At 44.9% G+C, this 11464-nt stretch overlaps 1 protein-coding gene across 4 annotated transcripts in view; it reads left to right on the top strand.

Annotated features, from left to right (window-relative positions):
* The window catches only part of SECISBP2 (SECIS binding protein 2), a 43483-nt gene that overhangs the window by 25482 nt on the left and 6537 nt on the right, over positions 1–11464 (top strand). For all 4 annotated transcript variants that reach the window (XM_011975189.1, XM_011975188.1, XM_011975187.1 and 1 more), the window contains exons 11-14: positions 4916–5082; positions 6113–6251; positions 7821–7974; positions 8681–8901. In XM_011975189.1, the coding sequence (XP_011830579.1) occupies positions 4916–5082; positions 6113–6251; positions 7821–7974; positions 8681–8901 (681 nt within the window). The remainder of the gene's footprint in view (positions 1–4915; positions 5083–6112; positions 6252–7820; positions 7975–8680; positions 8902–11464) is intronic.

The following is an 11464-nucleotide window of genomic DNA, read 5'->3' as shown; positions in this document are numbered from 1 at the left end:
GTGGGATGATTATAATCCAAAAACAGAAAATAGCAAGTGTCGGTGAAGATGTGGAAACATTGGAACCCCGTACACTGCCGGTGGGAATGTAAAATGGTGCAGCCACTGTGAAAGACAATCTGGTGGCTTCTTAAAACGCTCAGTGCAGTTACTACATGACTCGGCGATTTCACTCCTCAGTATTTACCCAAAAGAAAATAGATTTAGACACTTTCACGCTGGGGTTTGTTATGGCATTATTCACAATAACCAAAAGGTAGAAACAGTGCAAATGTTCATTACCACATGACGGTGTAAACAAATGTGGTATACCTACGCAATGTAATATGCAACCTTAAAAAGAGAATGAATTCCTATACATGATACAACATGAATGAAACCTGAAAACATTATACCATATAAAATTAGCCAGACACAGAAACACAACTACTTTGTGATTCCACTTAAAAGAAATATGTGGAATAGGCAAATTCATAACAGCATAGATTAGAGGATACCTGGGGCTGAGGGGAAAAGGAATGGTGAGTTATTATTAATGGGGACAGAGTATTCATTGGAGCATGAAAAAGTCTTGAAAATGGATAATAGTGATGGTTGCACAACATTGTGAATCTAATTTATGCCACTGAATTGTGCACTTAAAAACAGTTAAAATGGTACATTTTATGTCATATATTACCACAATTAAAACATTTTTAAGTTATTAAAATAAGATGATTTTTAAAAATTGATCAGATTAAAAGATGAGCTTTCCACTTGATGTGATGACATTGTATAGCTGAAACCTCCTTATCTGTAGAAGTGCCCTGAGTTCCTGAAGATCTTTACCATCTGGGGAAGGAAGCTGCATTCCATGGAAGTGGTTTACTGCCTGTGCATGGGGCACCACTGGGAACGGTGTCAAGTAGTGCTGATGGCTGCCTCTTTCCTCTGACACATCTTCTCTTAAGAGCCAAGACAGTTAAAACGCACAATATGTCAAAAAGCAACTTGAAAATTTTCAGCCATAGGCTTTTAGATATGTTTCTTCCTTTTGAAGTAGTTTATTATTTCAAAAAACACTCCTTTTTTTTAAATCTGTGGATCTTCCTTTTTTTAAAACTTTTATTTTAGGTTCGGGGTGCACATGCAGGTTTGTTGTACAGGTAAACGTGTGTCATGGGGGTTTGCTGTACAGATTATTTTGTCACTCAGGTACTAAGCCTAGTAACCAATAGTTACTTCTTCTGATCTTTTCCCTCCTCCCACCCTCAAGTAGGCCACAGTGTCTGTTGTTCCCCCCATGTGTCCATGTGTTCTCATTTAGCTCCCACTTGTAAGTGAGAACATGTGGTATTTGGTTTTCTGTTCCTGCACTGGTTTGCTAAGGATGATGGCCTCCAGTTCCATCCATGTTCCTACAAAGGATATGATCTCATTCTCTTTTATGACTGCGTAGTATTCCATGGTGTATATGTACGACATTTTCTTTATCCAGTCTACCGTTGCTGGGCATTTAGGTTGATTTCATGTCTCTGCTACTGTGAATAGTATTGCAGTGAACATTCACGTGCATGTGTCTTTATAGTAGAATGATTTATATTCCTTTGGGTATATACCCAGTAATGGGATTGCTGGGTCAAATGATATTTCTGTTTTTAGATCTGAGGAATCACCACACTGCTTTCCACAGCGGTTGAACTAATTTACACTCCCAGCAACAGTGTATAAGCGTTTCTTTTTCTCCGCAACCTTGCCAGCATGTTATAGCCGTTCTGACTGATGTGAGATGGTATCTCATTGTGGTTTTGATTTGCATTTCTCTAGTGATTCAGTGATGTTGAGCTTTTTCTCATATGCTTGTTGGCTACGTGTGTGTCTCTTGAAAAGTGTCTGTTCATGTCCTTTGCCCACTTTTTAATGGGTTGTTTTTTTCTTGTAAATTTGTTTAAGTTCCTTATAGATGTTGGATATTAGACCTTTGTCAGATGGATAGATTGCAAAAATTTCTCCCATTCTGTAGGTTGTTCACCCTGATGATAGTTTGTTTTGCAATGCAGAAGCTCTTTAGTTTAATTAGATCCCTTTTGTCAACTTTTGCTTTAGTTGCAATTGCTTTTGATGTCTTTGTCATGAAATCTTTGCCAGTTCCTGTGTCCAGAATGGTATTGCCTGGATTGTCTTTCAGTGTTTTTATAGTTCCGGCTTTTACATTTGAGTCTTAAATCCATCTTGAGTTGATTTTTGTATACAGTGTAAGAAAGGGATCCAGTTTCAGTTTTCTGCATATGGCTAGCCAGTTATCCCAGCACCGTTTATTGAATAGGTAGTCCTTTCCCCATTGCTTGTTTTTGCCAACTTTGTCATTTGTTCCTCGCTTCCTCCTTTACTGCCTTTGGTGTTAAATGTTTTTAGAGTACACTTTTGATTTCTTTGTCGATCCTTTTTAACTTTAGTTTGAAAAACTACTTTCTTAGTGGTTGCTATGGGGGATTACAATATACATGTTAGTTTATATACTGGAGAAACTTTACTCCAATATGTCTCCATTTTCTTCCTCCCCCTTTATGCTATTGTCATATGGTACATCTAAATAGATTATAAACCAAACACTACAGTGTTGGAACTACTACTTTATACAGCCATATCTTTTAAAGAAGAGAAGGAATAAGGAAAAAAATGTGTATTTCCCAGTTTCATATTTATGATTTTAGGTGTTCTTTATTCCTCTGGATTCAGTTGCCATCTTGTATCCCTTCTGGTAGTATTTCTTCTGGAGGACTTCTTTTAGTATTAGTGACACAAGCCATACTAGCAACAAATTCTCACGGTCTTTCTTTGTCTAGGAATGTCTTTATTTTGCATTCAGTTTTTGGACGTTAGTTTTGCTGGATATAGAATTCTTGGTTGACCACCCCATAGCTCATCCCTGTAGCGAGTCTTCCCCTGGACTCCATGTAAAGTCCCTGCTGGCCTGGCCATGTCTGTTGCTTGCCTATACAAAACGGCAGCCTCAGACTGGCCATGCTGCCTTGCCTTCCCCATTTGCTGAAATCACTAATTTAAGTGATCACACTCTCAATTCAGCAAGCCCTTTATGGCACTGACAGGGAAGCTGCTGGTTTTCATAGCCTTGGCACCTGCTGAATGAGCCAAAGCAGAGCAGGGAGAGACTGGGAAATACCTCAGACAGGAATGTCCAGACTCATACTGTTCTCACCTGAAGGCTAATCATCTAAGGAGTAAGTACTCTTTGGTTTGGTGGAACCTTTTGGTCACTTTCCAGAGGACTGATATGATTGTGTTTGGCAGTTCTGTTGAACTTCGTGGTTGTTTTTGTGGGAGGGAATGGTTGATCTTCTTCTGTTGTAGGAAGGACCCTCCTCAGGCCTATTGTCAGTGCTTTGTGAAGAATTACCTGGCAGTGGGGTGCAGGAGGTGTGTGTAGAGCTAGAGAGCTTGTGGCAGGTTTTTCAGGAGCCCAAGTGAGATGCTGAACTTGGTGTCATTGGGGACTGGGTGAGTGAGCACCTTTGAGCCATACAGGGTTTTCCAAGAAGAGCTGAGAAAAAGAATTGAGCCAGTCACATAGTCACATGTATGTTTCAAACACCACGTGGAAACAAGGCTCCAAAGATGCAAGCAGCTGTGGTCACTAAGGCCAGAGCAGCCTGGGAGGGAGGTACAGTTGTCTTGGTTGACCTGTGCAGGTTACGTTCTGTGTTGCAGCAGTGAATCAGACAGGCGAGACTTACTGGGACTGCCTGATTGACGAGCACCAATTATTTTAAAAACGTGTTCCAAAATTAAAGGAGGGCAGGTAAAATACATTTGGAAAAATACTGATGATTGTTGAAGGTGGACATTGGGCACAGGGGTTTGTTTACCATTCTTTTTTCTTTGGCGTATGTTTGGAAATTTTCCAGATCAAAAAGTGAGGATAAAACTGTATAGGAATTAACTGTTTACTTGAAATAATTATTGAGATGGGAAATAGAACAGAAAAGGAGAATAAAATTGAACTGTTCAGTAGTAATCACAATAATTTATTGACTATATAGAGGGATTACCAACTGCCCATGATGGGATTTCAGAAAACATGTCTGGAAAACTCAAGAGAATTAACTAGAAATATTACTAGAATCTTATAGTGGCATTATAAGGTAGCTAGATACAAGATACACATACAGAAACCAATAGGGCCAGCTTCCACAAAGGCAGTGTCAACTAGAAAAGGTGGTGGAGAGGGATGTGTTCACAGTAGCAACAGTGAGTGCAGACCACCTAGAACTGTCCTGAGTCAAAAAATGAGATCCATGTAGTATGAGACTGTACTGAGAAATATGGGAGATCCGATTACATGGATAGGAAGGTAGGTGTTCCTGAATTACTTGATACTTTTTGGGAATCTCATCCAAAAGATACTAAATTTCATTTGGAATTACTGCCAGTGAAAAGAATGTGTAAGAGATTGTTTGACGGCCGGGCGCGGTGGCTGAAGCCTGTAATCCCAGGACTTTGGGAGGCCGAGACGGGTGGATCATGAGGTCAGGAGATCGAGACCATCCTGGCTAACATGGTGAAACCCCGTCTCTACTAAAAAATACAAAAAAAACTAGCCGGGTGAGGTGGCGGGCGCCTGTAGTCCCAGCTACTCGGGAGGCTGAGGCAGGAGAATGGCGTGGACCCGGGAGGCGGAGCTTGCAGTGAGCTGAGATCCGGCCACTGCACTCCGGCCTGGGAGACAGAGCGAGACTCCGTCTCAAAAAAAAAAAAAAAGAGATTGTTTGACAAAGAAGGGTTGTGGGGACAGGCTGGGGGTGACTTGGCAAGCTCTGTCAGATACCCTGAGGCAGCTTCTGGGCGAGCTGTGGTCCAAGAGCTGGGTGGAGCGTCTGGGAGGTGACCTTGAGGCCTTTGTTCCACTGTGTTTCAGTTGGAGCAGTGCCAGTCCTTTCCAAAGAATGTACATCAGGGGAGAGAGGCCGCCGCGTGAGTCAAATGAAGACCCCACACAATCCCTTGGACTCCAGCGCCCCGCTGATGAAGAAAGGGAAGCAGAGGGAGATCCCCAAGGCCAAGAAGCCAACCTCACTGAAGAAGGTGTGTGGGGTGTTTCAGCCAAAGTGAGGCGCTAAAAAACTTAGTTTCACATTTCCATAGTTATTCTCCCAGCTCTTAGATGTTTAGATTTTACGACTTACATTATTTGAATATGTTGTAGTAAAACATGTTAATGATACTTTTAACAAATGATCCCTCAGCCTCCCAGCCTGACACGTGAGGGACATGTGATGTGGGAAATGATTTAGCTACCTGAAAAGAAAGGAACATCTTTTATTTTTTTAACTTTACAGTGGATGGATAGAAAACCAGAAATGGGAGGAGTTGCATTTTTCTTCTTCTTATGATTCCCTTTCATCCTACCCTAGCTGATCTGTCTGATGTTCAGAGTCAGTAAATAATGCACACATCCTTGCAGACCTTCCAGGAGGACAGTCACAGGCTCCTCCGGTTAATTCCTTTTTTTTTTTTTTTGAGATGGAGTTTTGCTCTTGTCACCCAGGCTGGAGTGCAGTGATGGAGCGATCTCAGCTCACTGCAACCTCCGCCTCCCGGGTTCAAGCAACTCTTCTGCCTCAACCTCCCGAGTAGCTGGGATTACAGGTGCGTGCTATCGTGCCTGACTGATTCTTGTATTTTTAGTAGAGATGAGGTCTCACCATGTTGACCAGGCTAGTCTCAAACTCCTGACCTCAGGTGATCCACCTGCCTTGGCCTCCCAAAGTGCTGGGATTACAGGCATGAGCCATCTCGCCCAGCCTCCCTCCAGTGAATTCTCACAGCAGCCCTGTGGTGTGGGTGCTCAGGCGAGTGCTGAGCTGCAGAATTGTATTCAGAGCTCAGGGCTCTCCTGTGTGGCTGCTCTGCATACCTCGGGAGGAACATGCCACTCCAAAACCAGCAGGGAGGGTTGGGTCAGCTCCCTGGAGTCTGGCGAGCACTTGGCTGCTCTCAGGGCACAAATAGGTACATTGCCAACAGGTTGAACTTAGGCAGTTTAATTTGCAGAAGAGCTTATCTTTTAAGTACAAGTATTTAGGCATTTTAATTGTTTATTTAAATTTTTAAGATTATTTTGAAAGAACGGCAAGAGAGAAAGCAGCAGCGTCTCCAAGAAAATGCTGTGAGTCCAGCTTTTACCAGTGATGACACACAAGATGGAGAGAGTGGTGGTGATGACCAGGTTCCTGAGCAGGCAGAGCCCTCAGGTACCAAGTTTTGTTTGTGCCTTAAGAATAATTTAAACGGGAGCAACTATGAAAAGGATGAGCTGTGCTGAGCAAACTCTCCAGGACTTGGCTGACAACTCTTGCTTTTGTGGGGAAAGTGGGTCAGCACTGAGCTTCCAGCTTTACAGGGAAGGGAGGTCCCCATGGTTGGGGGCATGTTTCTAGTCCCTCTGGTTCTGGGATCTGTGAGGCACAGAGGTGAGGATCCTCCCTTCCCACCAAGTTTGATCTGTGTGATGCTGGATGGTCCTCTAACTTGAAGTGGTCATGAGAATTAACACCGCTAGCTGCACAGCTGCTTACCAGCAGGTATAGGAGACGTAGGGGCATGAACACAATTGTGTGTTTTTAAGTAAACTTCTTACTCAGTTATACGTTCAGAAAAGTGCACAAATCATCAGTGTACAGCTTGAGGACTTTTCACAGTGACCACTGCATTCAGATCAAGAAGCAAAACGGAGCCCAGCAATTGCCTGTGCCCTCTTGTCAGAGGCCTCCCTAGGAGACGGTGCCCCATGGCAGCCCCACCAAGGGCTGTCGATGTGGCTCTGGTACAGCTGTGTGGTGTGCTGCTCTCTTTGTCCCCTCTCCTTCAGTCTTATTGGCAACATGGAGATGTTGTTTATTTTCATTACTGTGTAAAATTCAGTTGGACGAATGTACAGGGTTGTGGATGGGCATTCAGTCATTTTCCAGTTGGGGTAATTAGAAACAGGGTTGCTGTGGGCAGTGTTGTATGTGTCTTAAAGGACACAAGCACTCATTCCCGTGGGGCATTACCTGGGAGTAGAGTTACTTGAGTAGCTCCTGTCCAGTGGGTTTCTGACTGTTCTACCAGTTAAGGCCGGGGGAGGCTGAGAGTTGCAGGTGCTCCCCATCTCCACCAGCCCACAGGGCACTATCTTTTTCAACCTTGCCATTCTTGTGGGTGTGGTATATGTTTTTTCATTCCTTCATTTGGTGATCTGTGGCTGCAATTGCATTTTGATAGTCAGTAGAAGTAACTAGTTGGGGACAGTAGGCTATCACTGCATCAGATCTGGTATGTTTAAACACACACCTCTTGAGTTTGTCATAGTTTAGATGTTGGAGTTCAGCTCTTTCTAAAGGATTATTTCAAAAAGAAATGGCCTCAAGCATTTGAGAAAAAACTTAAAACTAAAAGCCCGTTTTTTAAAACTCCCTGATAAGAGATTCTTCAGGTTAAATTTCAAAATCAAAAAATAAATTTGGCCACTTAACTGCACACTTAAAAGTGGTTAGAATGGTAACATTAATGTATATTTTACCCTAATAAAAGTGAATGTGTAAGTAAATTGGGGGGAGGCACACCTCCAGGCATGACTGCCTCCACCAGCTTTTCTGGTTTCCCCAGGCATCCTCGTCTGTTTTTGCTGCCTTCTGTAAACCTCTCTGCATGTTGTCTGTGGATGTGGTGGTTGTGTGCAGGGACGGTCTGGTTGCATCGGGGAGACTGTATTGGGCCAGCCCCTCAGTGTGTGCACTGGGCCTCACAGATGTCTTATGATGACTTTTTCCTCCATGAAGGGCCAGAGGGGATGGACGAACCGATCTCCACTCCTGCGATTGAGGGCAAGTCTGAAGAGCCACCAGGCACAGAACTCCAGAGGGACACAGAGGCCTCCCACTTTGCTCCCAATCACGCCACCTTCCCTAAGATCCACAGCCGCAGATTCAGGGAGTGAGTGAGCCCCTGCCTGCCAGGGACTAGGGGAAGATGGAAGTGCTTCGGTTCAGTGTGGCATTGATACCTCCCATAAATCCTTGTTGCTGGACCACACTGTGCTTTAACCCTCATGGTTGAAAGAAGCTGGGTACCTGGTTACACACGTTCAGGGAGAGCCTAATCGTTGTGTCTGATTCTGCTTCTGCTGAGTTTCTTGGGGTGTTAATGATGGAAGAGGGGCCCTCAGTCCAGGTTTGAAGTCGGGGGAATGGATAGTGAAGTGACCGCGCATCACCTTTGGGCCCCTTTTCATGGTTTAATCTCTGTATAATTTCTTAGGCGGCAGGATTCCTTTAACCTTGTGTGCTCACTCTGCCTTCTCCCCTGCCCACTTTTCTTCCAGGGTAGTCTCCCAGTATTTATCTTTATGACAGGTTGATGCACAGGGTAGTGGCTGAGATGGGGACCTGTGGCAAACTATGGTGGGGGGTCAGGGACCAGAGAAATTTGTCCCTTGTAGTTGGGAATGGGGGGAAGATGCCCCAGTATTTACCTTCCATGAAATTAAATCGTCAGTAATTCCACAGTTCTGGTTAGTAGTACTTGTCGAAACGTGACTTCTTGTCTGATGCAGTCTACATCTCTTCTCCCTGGGGTGGGATGGGAGCAGTGCGGCAGTGTCACAGCCAGTGGCACAATTCCTGATGTCTGTTTCTTTCAGTTACTGCAGCCAGATGCTTAGTAAAGAAGTGGATGCTTGTGTTACCGACCTACTCAAAGAACTGGTCCGCTTCCAAGACCGTATGTACCAGAAAGATCCAGTCAAGGCCAAGACTAAACGTCGACTTGTGTTGGGGTTGAGGGAAGTTCTCAAACACCTGAAGCTCAAAAAACTGAAATGTGTCATTATTTCTCCCAACTGTGAAAAGATACAGTCAAAAGGTAAAGGCACCGTGGGGTCCTGTGACATATGGGCCCCTGTGTGAGTGCCTGGTGTGCCCTCATGGTCGCCGCACACCTGGGTGGCCCATGCCACAGGCCTAGACAACTCGCTTTCTTTGTGGTTTTTGTTTTTATTGAGTAACTGTTTCCCAACTGCATTGACCATTACTAAGTACCTCTGTAGGGCAGGTGGGTCCTGTGGTCCTGCACACCAGGGGCCCAGCCAGCCCACACAGGCCTCTGGCATCAGGGAAAGACATGCCTCTGTTGTGCAGGCCACTACCCTGGGGCTGGGATTGTCACTGGTGACTTGCACCACAGAGATGCTGTGCCTGGCAGCCAGGCAGTACCTACCTAGGGCTTTCGTGTACTTGACATTTAGTTGTTCAGTCTGGGGTTGACTCATCCGTTTGCTTGTTACAGATGTGGCTTTGTCTAAATACTTTGCCATTTTACTTAAACTGGAATGTGTGTTTTTGTTTTGTTGGATGTGATATGCTGGGTCAGGTAACAGTGAACCCTCACCTGTGACATCGCATGTTTACCCCCTGCTTGTGCTCTCTTGGCTCCTGGAGGACTTGCCTGTCTGTGTTGTGTCTTTCTTGAACTGAGCAATAGGAGAACTGATAAGAGCAGAGTGGCATCGCTCATGGATGCCTGTCCTTCATCTCCGTCTAGGCTAGGGAACACTCACAAGCCCCTCCCTGACCCCATTCCTTTCTCCTGCAGTGTCAAATTCAGCTTTATAGAGTCCCACTTTGAGATAATGCATCCACATCCTGGGGCTGAACCCTCAGAGATGATGTTTTCCAGTTACTATTTCATATCTAAAGCCTGGAAGTTTTGTGACGTCTGAGGCCCCTAGCCAGCAGCTTGTCCCTGTCCTAACTCAGTATGGGTCCAGCATCACCAGTGACCAGAATATGACAGAAGGGATCTCAGTGACCTACCCATCTGATTGTGTGCCCAGAGGCCTATCCTGGTCATTGGAGAGGACAGGCCACATGCTTCCCTGGCTGTTTTTGTCAATGTTGTACATGTCCACAGCTAAAGGTTCAAGTAGTCCTATAGGGTTTGTTAAGGGAGAGGCAGGTTTGGGCTCTCTCCCTTTCCTAGCAACTGCACCTATCAGCTCTTAGCCACATTGTGGGATATTTCCTCCATGTCTCCATATAATAGGCTTGTGAGCTACGGCTTCACATGTTTTCAGTTTTAAGTATTTGTCATCTTCCCAATAGAGCAAAAAGGCTTTGCTGTTACTTACCCTAATGTGTAGTTTGGGTTATTGTTCTTGTTTTGTGGTGGTTGCTTAATTGTCTATATACTTAGTATTAATGAAACCTCATGCCCTCAGCCAGCTGCCTCAGTCTCCTCTAAGACAGTTGGTTACACCAGGCGTTCTGCAGTTCGTCTGCTGAAGAAACCTTCATTCCCAGCTCGCTGCACCTCATGCAGTTGCCACCCAGGGATACCCTTGGCTCCCACCCTGCTCTTGATAAGGTGTTGTTTATGGACTCCTTCTTGGGCTGCGCTCTTGTTTTCTTAGAGTGCATCCTCCAGTGGTTTAGGAGAAAAGGATTCATGGGAGGCATATTTTGAAGCTCTTGCTTGAAATCTAGAGTCTCTGATTCTTGATCCTTTGTGATCATTTTGCACCCCCCGCTCTCTGGGGGTTCACTGAAAGTGCCTTGTTCCTGGGGTTATAGGATGTGAGACAGCTTGCATCCAGTGTCTTTGGCTCTGGGACATGTTGAATTTTTGCTTTGAATCCTCTCTTCCAGTCCCTGCCAGCTCTTCTTGGAACTATGTCAGGGTTGGGACTCCTGGACTGGTGTCCTCACATTATTTGCTTCCTGCTTCTTTTCATCTCTTTCTTTTGGTTTCATTTTCTGTTAGGATTTCTCAACCATATCTTGTAAACTTTCTGTATAATTTTTTAGTTCTGATATTATTTTTATTTTTTGGGAGCTGTTTTTGTCCTCTGAAGATTCCTTTTTTTAATCACATTGCTGCTGCCTCATGGTCGCCTCTCTGGGAATTTTAATGATGTCGAGTTCCTCTCCCTCCAGTGCCTCTGTTTCCTCCAAGTAATTCAGTCTGTTTGTTTTGACCTCTCATGGTGGAGGTTTTCCAGATGTCCTCTGTGTCCTGGTTTTCTGCACCTAGTTAAGAGCCACTAAATAGCCGACTAGAAATCCGGGTGTGTGGCTGGTGTTCAAGGCTGTGAGCAGTATTGAGGGTGATGATTCTCAAAACTGTAGCCAGCATCAGAATCACCCAGAGAGCTGGGGGAAACACAGATTCCAGAGTTTCTGCTTCAAGAAGTCCAGTGGGCCCAAGAATTTGTACTTCCTGCAAGTTCCCAAGTGCTGCTTCTGTTTCTCCAAGGAGTGCACTGAGAACTTCTGCTGTAGGATGATGTGGTTGGGCTGCTTCCATGTTGGAAGTGCCCCCAGGTATCTCTGTCTCCCCTAGGGCTGGTCACATCCCCAAGGAAGACTTCTCACTGCCTACCTGGAGGGACAGGCGAACTTCACCCTGTGAACTCATCCTCTCACCACCA

Source organism: Mandrillus leucophaeus, unplaced genomic scaffold, assembly GCF_000951045.1.
Source record: "Mandrillus leucophaeus isolate KB7577 unplaced genomic scaffold, Mleu.le_1.0 Scaffold152, whole genome shotgun sequence".
In the NCBI taxonomy this organism is placed as follows: Eukaryota; Metazoa; Chordata; class Mammalia; order Primates; family Cercopithecidae; genus Mandrillus; species Mandrillus leucophaeus.
The sequence above is the reverse complement of the archived record's forward strand: the minus strand, read 5'-3'. Positions and strand labels throughout refer to the sequence as shown.